At 42.5% G+C, this 14,726-nt stretch overlaps 1 protein-coding gene across 10 annotated transcripts in view; it reads right to left on the bottom strand.

Moving 5' to 3' along the window:
- The window catches only part of TRIM2 (tripartite motif containing 2), a 110,371-nt gene that overhangs the window by 34,532 nt on the left and 61,113 nt on the right, over positions 1-14,726 (bottom strand). For 8 of the 10 annotated variants that reach the window (XM_064148672.1, XM_064148671.1, XM_064148681.1 and 5 more), the window contains 2 exons: positions 4,484-4,665; positions 2,160-2,397 (listed from right to left, as the gene is read on the bottom strand). In XM_064148672.1, coding sequence (XP_064004742.1) covers positions 2,160-2,397; positions 4,484-4,617 — 372 coding nt within the window. In that variant the 5' untranslated portion in view covers positions 4,618-4,665. Of the gene's footprint in view, positions 1-2,159; positions 2,398-4,483; positions 4,666-9,520; positions 9,915-14,726 lie in introns of those variants that run through there. The other 2 variants (XM_064148678.1, XM_064148674.1) reach the window with 2 other exon arrangements.

Raw genomic sequence — 14,726 nt, 5'->3', positions numbered from 1 at the left:
AACTGGAATTAGAAGTATCTAATCCACATGATCTGAGGAATGTTAAATTACAAGGAGACAGGCAAATCAATGAGAAATTATCTGTGCATCAGTTTCTACCTGATTTTAATCAGAGAGGTTTAAATCCAGCATGACTAGAAAGACCAAGAAGCTTGCTTGAAATGAAAGTTATTTCCAAGCTAATAAAAAGAAAACCTGGTTATATTTATATGATATATAAATATCACATTGATGCAAATGTTTCCCTTGATAGTAAAAAAAACAATGGGTCTGACTCTACTTCATAAGCTATACATAAAAACTAATAGAGAGAGTATTCAGTGCAGAATGACTGCTGGTTAGGTGAAGGCATTCTCCCTCAGCTACCACCTTAATCCTCTCTCACTCCCTGAAGCCTCCAGCAAAGCTGCTATCAGCCAAACACTTGCCACAGTGTGCTGATGCTGTGTACCTATGAAGCCAATAAAAGCACTTTTCCACAGTCAGATCAGGCTTAAAGTGCCCAGCACCTCACCCACCTGCCCTTCAGCCAGAACCACCTGGCCAGCTTCAATCAGCTCTCTCTAAAGCTTATCTCAGTTCCTCCTTTCTCAAAACCTAATGTGTGCACTTTATCTTTTTTCCATAAAGCTTTAAATTGGAGTCATCCTCATCATGTCCCCAGTCCTCCCCGCAGATACTTACTGAAGCAAGAAGATACTCCCTTCACACACTACCCAGCGTTCTAAAAGGCATGCTATGTTTCAAACTAAGCCAAGTAAACTTGGTTTAGAGGACTTACAAATTTGTATTTCCCTAGAAAGGAGTTCTCAGAGAGGTATAGAGTGACACATTTTTAATTGTAGGCTACTCATTTTTGTCTAAGTACACTGAGAGAATCACCAGCTGAAGCTTCGTGTAGAATGCAAAACTACTTAACACCTTCATTTCATTTTCTTCTGCACTTCACAATCAAATGGCTCCTGTCAGGATTGCTATATCAGAAAAGAACTTAGTCATTTTATAGAGAGACAATAAAATGCAAATACACTGTAGGAATGTATTAATCAGTAACCACTACACACTCAGAAGTATAGCACACATTTTGAAGGTTACACCAGTTACTCATTAATCATCTAACTCCAGCAGGTCAGTAAAGGCAAGGGAACCAAGCTGCTCTCTGTAAGAGCAATCACTACTCATCACCTGAATTATTCCTCTACAGCTGATACCCCTGAACTGAGCAACAAATAGAACAGACTCCAGAAAGTTGTGTTAGAATACTGGCACATATTTCTTGGCTTGCCTAAAAGCAATGCGTTCTGCTTACAAGGCAGTATCACTCACTTTTGCAGTGTGGTCCACTTATACATTTCCATATGCCTGGCTACGAAACAGAAACTCAATATGCCTACCATGAAGCCACACAGGTTAACACTGAATTTAAGTAATTAGAGTTAGAGCTGTTTTTCTAATAATCTGGGAATGCTTACTCAGTTGGAGGTACCTGCCAGTGAATACATTGATACGATTTGAGGGTGGATGGGGTAGGATGCCAGGCAAAAGTAAGTAGGTGCAGGGAAAAAATCCACAACAAAACAGCCTTCAAAGACTGACACGTGAGATGCACAAAGCACTGCAGACAAAGAGAAGCTTTCTGGTTTCTAGTCTGTGCCTACCCTAAGCATTCTGAACTAGGACACTCTTTCATTTGGCTCCATGTTGATATGCAGAGAGCTTCTGGTACTGCCTCAGTGTACAGATTCAGTTTGACTTCTAAGGTCCCTGACACATATTAGTTAAAGCTCCTGAGGTCCCTGCAACATACTGCCTGAAGAAACACACAGACTCCCACTGCAATAGTCAATCCCACAATCAAGAAAGTTCTGGAAACCCGTCCCAAAGAGGCAAAGACAAAAGGTTCACCTCTTGCAGGACAACAATTTTGCCCACACATATTAATAGACAGTATAATCCAAGATGGTTGGTAAAATGAATAATAACCTGACTACTTAAACATGTTTCACTAATAGCATTTAAGAATCAAAGCATGGTTGTGATTCCCATTCTCCCACTACATTTTTAGAACAAAAGATCCATGACAGAAGAGCATGTTTTGATCCATGACCACTCAGAACAAATTGGCACCTGTATATATCACAGGAGTTCATCTCACTTACATTTCCATCATGATTGGGACAGGAGAGTGGTTTGCCTGCAGCAACAGCAGTGACAGTCTCCAAGATGGAGGACTCTTCAATGCTGTTGTCTGGTGTTCGTTGCAGGACATCCATCAGGTTGGTGATAAAGAAGTTGTTCTGTAGTGCAGAAACCCCTTTCTCTGGTAGAATGGATGTCTGGCGGCACACAGGGCAGGACAGGGTTAAGCTATGGGCTGGAATGTAATTCTGTAAGCACCTACAGGGAAGGGAAGTGGAAGGGGAGAAAAGAGAGAGAGAAGTATCATCAAAGAGGAAAGAACTCCTTTCAGTTTAAAAATTCATTTGAAATAGTGCTGCCTCTTCTTGCAAAAGGAATAGTGCATCACCAGACATCAGAAATAAAAGTGGTTATGGGGATTTTTCTTTTGCCTTTAAATCTTTTTTCTCTGCCACATGCACATGAAAAAAAAAGGTTCAATAAGCTCACATCATTGTAAGAATTAATGTGCCTTTCTTTGAGACACTTGTGCAGGGCAGATCCACACTTCCAGGTATCTGCTGTGTCCTGCTCACAGGACAGCAAAAATTATACACTATCAGACAGGAAATTACTGCACCAAGTATTTGAGCCTGTGTCTTTAACTAGCTAACTGGTGGTTGACCCTTGTCTTTCTAATGGAATCTCCTTTACTATATTCTATTTGTGCATTTAGAATCATAGAATCAGCCAGGTTGCAACAGACCTCCAAGATCATCCAGTCCAAAAAAAAAAAATCTGGTCCCAGTGAAGCCAATGGAAAATTTTCTGTTTATTTCAATTAGGAAAGTTATTTGGCAGTGAGCCAGAACCAACAGAGCTCTCTTTACAACAGAGAGAGGCACATCCTAGGTTATCACAGTTTAGGTTACAGAGAGCTTTGGAGGAGGCTTTTGTTTGTGTTTGATTTTTTGAGTGTGGAGGGGAGGTGGGGGTGTGAGGGTTGTTGGTTGGGTTTTTTTTTTTAGAAAAAGCTCTGTTTCACAGAAACTGGCACTGAACTTCTGCAATCCACAATATGCAGCAGACTGGTATAAGTGACAGTGCCACTTTTGGACTTGCAAATCAAGTTAACAGTTCCTAGGCATGCAAGCAATTCAGTGTAGCCCCATATGCACAGGAAGCTTTACAGAAGGCAGTTCTCAAGGAGTCTAAAATGGGAGCAGTGCTACACCAAATTCCTCAGGAGATGCCAACCAAGAAAGTTTGACCTTGCAGGGCTACACAGCTTTTATCTACTTCCAAGGGCTTTGCTTGCACCACTGTTCATCTTCCCTTGGCAACTGTCCTCCCAAACCCCCAGTAAGGGCTCTGTGAAAGGAAAGTTTAGGTTTTGTACATCAGCATACACTGCGGAAGAGTTCTTCCAGCCTCTCTCCCTAACCAGATCAGCATAAGAAGATTACAGTGAAAACCAGAAGCTGACCTTAGGATTTATACATGAACTGAAGTCAAGAAACTTACAGACGTGGTGGTGAAAACCTTGACTTCAGCAAGTTTCATTGCTGACTTCTGTAAAGGTGATTTTTCCTCTTCTACCAAAGACTATTTCACCTGACACACTCAGAGATCCACAATTTTTCTTACATCTTCCACAAAATTAGACGCCTGCACCATAATTTTAACAGGTGGAAACCTCCCAAACTAAATGTTTACATAAAATGCCAATTATAATTCTCATGTAGTTCACAGAGCTGCATCCCATCCAACAATGATAAGGAACTCCAGCAATTCTTCTGCTAATTTTTCTGCAGATGCTGTATTCCGCCCCCCCCCCCCCATCCCCCATGCAATAGATAACATAACATTAAAATATCACTAAGTAGATTCAGGTAATTCAGCTGAATACAGCACAGAGCAGGTTGCTTTCTTATCATACCTCTCTTCAGAGTTCTTCCATTTCAGCCAACTAAGCTGCAGAATAATGAAAACCCTTAACCACTGGTTAATAATGTATATATCATGTCTCACCTTTGCACATTACAGCATGGGTTTTATTGTCTCCAATTATGGAACAGTCAGTATAAACTGGAGACTATTAATCTGAGGTCCAAATTCTGACTGCCATCACCTTTCACACTGTAAATATGAGTTTAGTTGGATTCACTTTATTCCAAATATTCTACTGTCTCTTCCTGCCATAAATAAGAGTGCTCTACATCTCTGCCTCTCCAGCCTTCCCAGACTTTGTTGTGCCTTAACATGACTTTAACAATGGAACAGCCTCTGTCCACTAAAGGATACAGAGTTCTATGCTTGTTGCAAGACACAAATACCTAGTTATGAACAAGAAGAAAGGACTTACCTCTCACAGAAAGTGTGCAGACAGGGAAGTACTTTGGGGTTCTTGTAGCGGTCCAGGCATATGCTGCAAATCAGAAACTGCTTGTCAATCTGACGGACCACAGGACTTGGGATACTGGAGCCTTCACTGGCCATCCTAGACCACTGACATATGGGTCCTGTTCCCTTCTACCCTGCACACTGCTGGAGTGGGATGAGAAAAATAAAAAAAAAAAAAAGAAGAAGAAGAAAAATGGCTTAGAAACTCCATTAAATAATAAAACCAACAAGTAATTTGCTCATGTTTTACCTTTATGCAAGAATGCATATTTCCATATAGAGCCAAAGTAATGAAGAATTAAACTTCTAAAATGGGTTACTAGTGCTGAGACCCTGGAAACAGTCAGCCAAATCTACATCACCACATATTACACCTCTGAACATGCATTCTTGTCACCTCTGGATTGAAAGAGTTACAGAGATGCCTGGCTTTGAAGACATCCCACAACAGAAACAGTTTTTTGTGCCAGTAAGTTCAGACAGTGCTCACAAACAGGATTACTTGCAGGTACAGTGCTGCTTCAACTGGAATTGCATCAGCCAGTCACATCATAGGCAAGACTTTGAAAATGGTTCACCTAGCATTACTTTTCCTTATCAGTGCTGGTATTGGCAAAGGTATGGCAGATTTGGGCTCCAGGAAGACTCCAAGAAGGAACTTGCCAGCCCTTGCCATAGGAGTGCTCAAATTCTGCATCAGCAACAGGGGAAAGAGAGGTGAAAGGAAAAGCCTCACAATAGAAGAAACTGAGCAAAGAGGTAGCAACTGATAGATGCTAAGAATCAGCTAAAGTAGTGTGAAGGAGACATGAAGCACATCCGAACCATAAATGCAAGAAAAACAGTATTATAGACAGAAAAAAAGTACTGACAATTATGTTTTTAGGACTGAAGAATCTTCACAATACTGGTACAAAATGGATGACTTAAAAGTGTAAGAAAAAAAATCTATTGACTGACAGAATTAGAATTGTAGGTTTAAGGAGTGCCATCAAGCTTAAAAACTCCTCCTGCCCTGGAACAGGGCACAAGGAGAGGGAAAAAATACAGTTCTTTTCAGCTGAAGGTACAGATTACAGAATTCTTACATGGAAACAAAAGAAAAGGGAGGAAAAGGAAGGAAGCAATCTCAGAGCAAAATAAACTGCCTGTTAAAAATATTTCAGGAAAACCTGACAAGCAGGGTGGCCCAGCAAGAACCCCTCTCCATCAGCATTTATAGCAGGCTGGGGTGCTGGGAGGCACAGGCTGACTCCCAGGGGAGATGACCACAGCGTCTCTGTCCAACAGCTTTGGGTTCTACCAGTTTCTCCCCCACCCACAGTGAAACAGGGGCTTGCCTTCGAGGTGAGCAGACAGCCCAGGTCAGCTTCTTCACTGCAGGTACATTCCTAAGGTTGTAATTTCTACCCTAGACATTTTCTACCTCCGTTTTTCATCACCCGTTTCAGATAATTTGATATTTGGCTTGGGGGCAGTTTGGGGTTTTCAGGACAGAAGTGACAAGCCCTCTGCCTCAGTGCGAATCGTGCTCATCCCAAGGTTCCACAGGGACCTGTGCGACCTGTAGGCGGCGCTACATCAGATCAGCTGCGGGTGCTGAACGCATGGCACACATCTGGCAGGGCTGAACTGATGCTGCTCCTCTTCAGCTATGGACTCAGCTGCACAGCTACGCTTTACTTACTACATTGAGCAAGTGGCTGTTTCTAAGATAACGAACAGTGATTACAGATCACGCTGTACTGACTTCCCTGATAACAGGTTCCTGGGGAATCACCTCTGTTGCTAGCAAACACAGCAGCAAAAAGTTATTAGCAATTAAAATACCCAACAGCAGTAACTGACATTAATTTGCTGCAAAATGCTTACAGCAGGCCTTTTTGTTTCCTTTTTTTTTTTTTCTCCAAGAAAGGGAAATCTGCAAGATTAAAGATTGTTGCAATACTCCTAAAGCATCACGTTTGTGAGACCAATATGCATGACTGCAGGATTAGTAATCTATTTAACGTCTGAAATTTCTCTCGCCATAATAAAACAAAATGCGTATATTACATAAACACAAATTAATATAAACCTATTTAAATGCCATCAATCACAAACAATAAGGCTTAGGAGACCAATTAGGAACCCATATTACTTTTTAAAAGCCCAAGTCAAATGGCTTTACACGAAGTGGAATGAAATAGCCTTCACAAAACCGTGTAGAAAGAGCAGCCTATCAAATATTCACTAACGTATTCATGCATTTGGCAGCATAGGATGTGGATCTTCAGTAATGTGTTTCAAAAGAAAATCCATTTCAGCACTGATGCAGCTGTGTTTGCCTCCCACTCTCCCTCTCCAAAAGTAAGGGGTGGGGACACAAACAAAAGATAATCAGAAACAGGGAGGCTTCTTATCAAAAGCAGAGTTTCCAAACTGGACACTGATGCATTATGAACAGTTATGTTTTGGGTTTGTTTGGTTTGGGGTTTTTTTGTTACAGATTAAATACAAACTATAGGAAACAATCTGCACTTAAGATATGAAAGAACAGGTTTCCAATGATTCCTGCCTGTCATTTAACAGAATGAAGTCCTCCAGCAACCAGGTAATTTTTTTTTTTTTTGTAATTTCATGCTTCTGCTATAAAGTACAGCTCACCAAAAAATAAATAGTTTTTACACAAGGAAAACTGCTGCCTGAAAAATTTCACATTGATTTAATCTGATGTTCATCTTAGCCTTTCACCTTCCCCAAATCTCACTAAAAATCAGGCAATTCTTAGCATTTCATACACAAAGCTCATGACAGCCACTTTAATTTTCAGATGTTCACACTCCGAGCTTTGTCAGTGAAACAAACCATTAACAATTCAGAAAGAAGCGCATTTAATATTTGATGTTTTGTAGGGAACACAGCAGGCCATGACTGTCATTTTTCCCCTCCACTCACATAAATCGAGTTTTAACACATGCACACGGAAACAGAATTTCATCAGAACATTTCAAGCTTTGGCCACAACCTGGCACAACAACTTCTTACAAAAGTGGATCTTGAAAAAAAGGAAAAGAGAAAGGGGGAAAGGGGGAAAGGGGGAAAGGGGGAAAGGGGGAAAGGGGGAAAGGGGGAAAGGGGGAAAGGGGGAAAGGGGGAAAGGGGGAAAGGGGGAAAGGGGGAAAGGGGGAAAGGGGGAAAGGGGGAAAGGGGGAAAGGGGGAAAGGGGGAAAGGGGGAAAGGGGGAAAGGGGGAAAGGGGGAAAGGGGGAAAGGGGGGAAAGGGGGAAAGGGGGAAAGGGGGAAAGGGGGAAAGGGGGAAAGGGGGAAAGGGAATATAAGAGCCAAACAAAAGAACCAACAACTTTTTGAGAGCAATTTCCATAATTCTGAATCCTCCCTGAGCCAACTCTACCTCTGCTGAATGCAATGGAGCTACAAGAAGGAAATGTTGCCCGTTGACTCAATGAAAGCAACTGTAGAATGGCTATGTGAGGAAAAGGTGCAGATTTTAGACGATAATTTTGAATTTAATCAAAGACAGCACTCACTCTGATATACTGCTGTCCTGGCAGCAGTTTCTCAAAACAGCAACCTAAGTTTCAGACGTATTAGCAGTGAGAGATTTCCCAAAGTAAAGCTATTTTGACAAGAAAAACAACATCTTCTCTGCAGCAGCATCTTCTGAACTCGGGAAACTGCCAGAGTTCTTTTCAGAGGTTCGCTATAACGAAGAGAAGCCAAAGCAAGTCTAAGAATCACTTCTCCACAAAATTAAACTTCATAATTTAAACGTGCAAAGTCAAAGGTTTATGAAACGTTGCACCAAACAAAACCCCACCCGTGTATCTGTAAGAAGCACACACGCTGAAAGCCCTGTTCAGGTTTGCTTAATCAGCTGCGGTAGAGTTCTGAAATGTACACCCTTTGTCATTCCTTGAAGCTCACGGATTGGTATCTTTCCAGCCATCCCTTCAATATCGTTGTTCTTTTTCCTTCTGATGAAGATACAATTACCAATTTTCATTCAAAAGGTACTGTACAACAAAGGAGATAACAATGGCTCTCTAAGCTAGTGGAAAGCCTTGCCCTACTATGCATGCATGTCTTCAGGAATGAAGGTTAGGGTGTGGCCCCATCCATACGAAAAGAACTTCCTATAGCATTAGAAAAGGAAAAGAAATGCCAGGGTACAGCAAAAAACGACTTGAGAAGAGTTGTTTCAGATAACTAGAGCCATGTAATGGGAACGTGCACTCTTTATACAGGTACCTTCACATGAGCTCTGCAATTCCTCAACAGTTAGCAAATTCTCTACCGGTTTTCATAGCCCAGCGCAGAAAAGGATATTGGCAAAACTTAAAACTGCCTGTTCAGTTCCCAAGATTTAGTCCTAAAAGAGTAGAATTATCTATTACTGTTACACTGCTATCACGGAACTCCACCCAGCCAGAGCTGAAACCAGCCGGGAAAGTACAGCCTGAGGAGAACAAATTACTTGCAGCTTGTTCATCCTCTTCTTATCAATGGTATTCACAACCCAGAGGGTCTATTCATGTATTATGAATGAATAGGTTTCCAATGGCAACGTTTCCAAAGGAATAGTTAGGCCTCAAGAGCTGCAAGAAAGGGTGGGGAACCTCAATAATGTTGCTTCAAGGGCTGCTGGAACTGGGGTTTAAAACTCCTTAAACCAGACAATACCGCTTGCCCAGAGTCTGTAGGAATAAAGAACAGATTCAAGCCATTTCTAGCAGCAGCCCCAAAATTAGCAGATACAAGCACATAAATAATCGTAACTGCCACACAGTCCACTTGTGTAAAAGGCTGGATAAGCTAAATTTGCATTCTTTCTCTCCCACTCTTGCAATCAGCTTGGTGCCTTGTTTAAAGCACAGCAACCCTCTTCATTCTTACAGCATGCAGAAGCATAATGAACAATCGGGGGCCAAAACAGAAGGCGCAACCCAGCAGCAGGCACCAGGAATAACACTGAGCAAACCTGAGCATTTTAGACCTACCCATCTTTGTAGAAAAATAGCTTAATCAGTGCAGTGCTGAGGATAAAATCCTTGCGGGGCCGGAGCTGCAGTTCCGCAGTAATCCAAACGAACAAACCATTGTCTGTTAATGTTTCAAGCCTCAGGCATAGAACTGTTTAAGAATGCCTATCACCGCATAGTCACTATTAGATGCCTAACAGCCTCTGTGCTGTAAGGAATGACGCTCCATTCCACGAAGAGGACAGGTGGAAAGAAAAATGGAAGAATAAGAGGAGGCCCAGGGAAGTCGTCATGAATTTTTTTTTCCTTTCCCCCCGGGTCATTTACAAGTGGGAGACCCCTTCAGGCTTCAAACCAATCAATCTTTATTTAGCACATCTTTTTCTCACTCAGCCTGGGGAGAAAGACTGCAGCAAAGGGTGCAAGGCATTGTGGGATAGGGATGCAGCAGAGAGCTGCAACGAGATTCGCTGGGCTCTGTTTTTTCCCTCCCCACTCAGCAATCAGCTGTTTGGAGGCTCCGCGCAGTGCCGTTGAATTTGGTCACCAGAATGCTGTTACAGGATTAGCAGGCGGAGACAGCTACCACTGTGCACCTGGCATGTCAATGCCGCTAAGAAACGCATATGCAAAGAGTCCTCGCAAATCGGAAAGGGGATTTAACTCCCAAGGGCAGAGTAAATATTACGTAACGTCCATTACTAGGACAGGCACCAGATGAAACAAAAGCACTTTCGTTTATGAGGGAGAAAAAAGCTTAACACTTAGTAATCACGCTCGGATTTTTCCCAGGATTCGGAGTATTTCCTAGAACGTTAATTCTTCCCTGCTTCAACTTTCAGCAAGGACAAAAGACTCCACGAACGCTCTTTATCTCTCCAGATGTTTAAAGCAGAAGCGAGGACTCTCATTTAGAAAGCTGTGCTACTGACACACAAACCAGCAGCAGATTCTGCTGCTACAAAGCTGTGCATTTGACCCGAGACTGCAGTCAAGTATTTAAGGCAATAATTAGTAAACTCATATTCAAGGAACACAAGAATCAAAGCTAACAGGCTGTTCAACTTCTGCACACACATGCAGGCAAAGCTGTATTCTCTTAGCCTATTTGTTTTTAAAAAGTGGCATAAATCAGAGATTGGTTCAGACCTTGCTAGGCTATGACCAAAACGAAATAAAAAGAAATTCGGTGTTTGGTGTTTTTTTTTTTAAGCTATGAACTGAAAGTCGTTAAAAAGCGCTTGTGAATACACAGACGGTTACTGAAGTAAAGCAACACTGCAATTAGCTTTGTCTTCCAGTATAACAGCCGGTGGGGTCTGCAGACAAGGTAGCATTTGCATCTCTAAAAATAGTGTATCTTTTCTTTCGGGGGGGGGGGGGGGAACCCAACACCAACAACAACCACAGCCCAAATCATATGCAAGTATTTCAGCTAACTGAAGCTAACAAAGCTTCCCACAAACAAAACGACACAAAGGCCCAATTGCATCAAGAAGAAAAAGTGTGGGGTTTAAATACGGTCTGTGCTGGTCTGACTTAATTAGGCCAGATACAGTTATTTTACAAGACTAAGATGCTGCTCTAAGCCCTTTAGCCACAGTTTCCAAAACATGTAATATTTATTCCATTCTCAGACTGATGGGGTTAAATAGTGCTACTGTTTATCATGACTGAAATGTAATCTAAATTCCTGTTAAAAACAGAGATTTGGTGTCCCTGATTTACTTTCCAGGAGGCGATCATTCAGCTATACTGGTTTCATCCATCAGGCAGACAGACTGGTTTCCCTGGGTAATGCCTATGGGGCAAAAAGCATGTTGTAATCCAGTTTATAACCTGAAATGAAACATCAGGCAGCTCGTGTTAGGATTTTAGGTGCTTGTGCCAAAATACTGCCCCTCTGATTCCCTCAACATGTGCTGAATTCTGTCAAAGAGAGAGCACAAGATGTGTTCCATTTTAGCTCCAGCATTCAGCAGGTCAGGGAAAAAAAAAAAAAGAGGAATCTACACAGAAGGCTTCACAGTCTGAAAAAAGGCCAAAGATTTCAGGCACATTTTTAGAGGGGTGGGGGGGGTTATGCTTGGTTGGGGTTATTTTGTTCTCTTTGTAAACTGTCTAGAGAACCCCCACTACGAAAAGCAAGCAACGTATTTCACTCCCACAAGTAGATGATCCAAGCCCTTTTGCTTCTGCCACTGGAATAAAGACATACTTTTTAAAATTAAGCGAGAAAACTCAAGAGTGGCACCCACAGAGCTGAGGTGGAAGACTCTAAGACAGAAGCATTTAACTGCTTGGTTTTCCTTGTTCATTTCAAGCATTAAATTTACACACACTGAAACGGAATGAAAAGTATTGCTCAAATTACCGCTCCCGTTTACGGTCAGTAGTGAAGCCTATGCAACCCCTGAATCATAACCTGTAACCTACCTCATAGCCAAAGGAGACTGCAGGAGTCACAGCTGCAGCCACTGTCCCAGGGACCCACACCTCCAAAGGAGAGACTGCTTCAAAGTGCAGTTCTTTTGCAATCAGCTCAAAGAAGCTGCCTGCTGACAATGAGCTGGTATTTTGAAAGTAATTCTGCTTCTCCAACCAAAACCCAAAGGGAGTGTGGTACTGTGGCAAGGAAAATGAGATAGAAGTCATAGCATTTCCCTTGAGATTTTTGTTCTTACATGTTGAATGTTGATATGTGGGTTTCTTCTCCCTCGTGAACAGGAAATTGATTCATAGCTCAACCATCAGTCTTGCACTTTACCCCCATAGCAATTACTACCTGTTTCAAATAGGTTTATTGTATGTGTATATCTTCTGAATTGCAAGATCAGGTGGGGGTTGTTACGTGCTTGGGTTTGGTTAGTTGCCATTTTTGCTCAAAAACTGAACAAAACCAGGCTGCTTACCCTCAAAAAACTGCTGCCCTCATCGCTGCTGCTGACTTATCTGTGTCACTGCTGACCAGTGAGTTGCATTCTGGAGAAGAAAATCCATTGCATACACCATTCATAGAAGAGTGATCTAGCCCCTGTAAATGTCATGGGCTTTTGAATAATTTAGTTCTTTCCCCTATCCACATTCTTAGAGATGCCATAAACTACCAAAACCTCATATCTAATTTACAGACCAGAGGTATATGCTGTTACAGCTTTATCTAATATTACATAGGTCATCCAGATACTCCAGATTAAGAGTAATGGTATGCACTGGCACCTCTACTATAAATTGACTGAAAGGAAGGCTGTCTGATTCAGTCTGCCATGCAAAAGAGATATTAAGGTCAGAAAAAAAAATAAATGCTTTAGCCCCAACTAAATGGCCACTAATACAGCCCTGGCAATTAAGAGTGACTAGAAGATACAAGTTGGCAGAGACAAAAAGTCAGTTACTCAAAGCTGACATGCTGGAAATGAGGGCTACTTCAGGAATACAAATACTGCAAAGGATGGATGGTTACAACCACCACCCAGCTCCAAGTCCTTAATTTGACCCAAGTGCCAGGAAAGCAAGTGGGATCAAACAACCAAGCTCTGACATTGTGGGACCATGGCCACACCAGGACATCCTTAGCCACCCTCACAAGATAGCAGTGGAGGAGTTGCCATTACCTTTCCCTGCTTTGCGATGATGCAGACCCAGCAGCTCTTGCAGATGAAGTGCAGTTCCAGATCTGACCTCACACTCTCTAACAGCCCAGATCACAGCTCACATAGGCCGAGAACAGCCACACCTTCCTCTGACTGTGGGTTTATAGCTAGAGGACATGCCTGCCCTGAAAGGAGCTCTGCTAGGTCCTGGTTCACCCCAGCCACAGCCTGCAGCCATGATCACTCCCCCATCTTGTGATCCAGTGAAGCAGATGCTTTTCCCCAAAGCTTGTGACCCAGCACATGGCTTATCATAGCCTGGGAGGCAAAGAACTTGAAAGGTTTGCCTGGAATATTATGCTGGGCCTGCTGGAGACCTTTCCAGCCCACCCAGCCCCCATCCTCTTATGCCTTTGCCACTTTATTTCCTTTTACCTTCTGCTTATGCCTAGTTTAGCTTGCCAATGTTATGGGCTTTGCAGCACAACTGCAGCCAAGCTGGGACAGCCTGACCTCTCTGAGGCTCAGTCATCCCAAAGCTTGGCTGATGTCACTTCTCAGCCTGCACTGATGTTGCAAGTCAGGCAGCACCAAACGCAAAGTGCTTTTCTTCCCTCTGTGTTATTGTTTCCCCTTTAGGGTATTTGCCATTGAGGTGGCAGGACAAGGCACTACAACCAGTGAAGACAGGCTCTTCTCCTGTATGACATTAGACAGTATCACTGACAGACATTGCATGTCATGAATGAAGCCTCTTTCAACAGTTTTCAACTGTTAGGGGCACGTAAATAACAGGAATAGAAACCACTGCTATCAATTAAAGCCTTGCTTAATAGTTTTACATGTCTAAAGCTTTGTTGTTTTTTCCTCCTTCCTTTCCTCAGTCTGTAATCTAAGTTTATAACAGCATGAACACCTAAAATATATGTGTGGGCCTCTTAAGACATCAACATACTATGCTTTTACACCGATTAGTAGAGGACAGAAAGGTTATGGCTGGCATTTAACACCCTCTCTTCTTCGCTGTCCCCATCCCCACAACTTCTGTCTACCTCTGCAGTACCTTTTCTCCATCAGCTTGTGGAAGTGCAAGTGGTTTTGGTGCCACCCCCACAGGCCCCATGTCCCAGCTGTTCTGTCCTCCTGAGAGGTGACCTGCTGATGGCTGCCCTGCACATACCGAGGGACAAGACCAGCAGGTTAGAGCTCATGTAATCACACAGCCATCATTCATCTGAGATATGGTACCTACTTCAAGGCTATTTGTCTGTCTGAGGTTTTCAGGACCTTATTTTGGGTCAGAGCATTGCACATTAAATTCCAACACAGCTGGAAGGCACTGGATTCATTTCATGTGCAAGGATAATTTGAGTGCTTCCAATGGAAATTCACAAATCCTCAGTCAAATGGTCAGCATTCTGATAAATGAGATTTCAGAGAGAAAGGGTAAGAAGTGAAGGGGAAAGAGCACACCAAAGGATTAAACTATCATGTATTAGACTAAATGACAGCCTCACCGCTGACATTTAGGGATCTTTCCATGTTAAGTAAAACATCACATTCTTAGGTGAGCTATTACAAACCAAAACAGATCTGCAGTGAGGCTGGTCCAAACAATTACTTCAGGGACT

The sequence above is a fragment of the Pogoniulus pusillus genome, chromosome 9 (genome assembly GCF_015220805.1).
Source record: "Pogoniulus pusillus isolate bPogPus1 chromosome 9, bPogPus1.pri, whole genome shotgun sequence".
Lineage (NCBI taxonomy): Eukaryota > Metazoa > Chordata > Aves > Piciformes > Lybiidae > Pogoniulus > Pogoniulus pusillus.
Note: the sequence above shows the minus strand (reverse complement) of the source record. Positions and strands in the feature narration are given on the sequence as shown.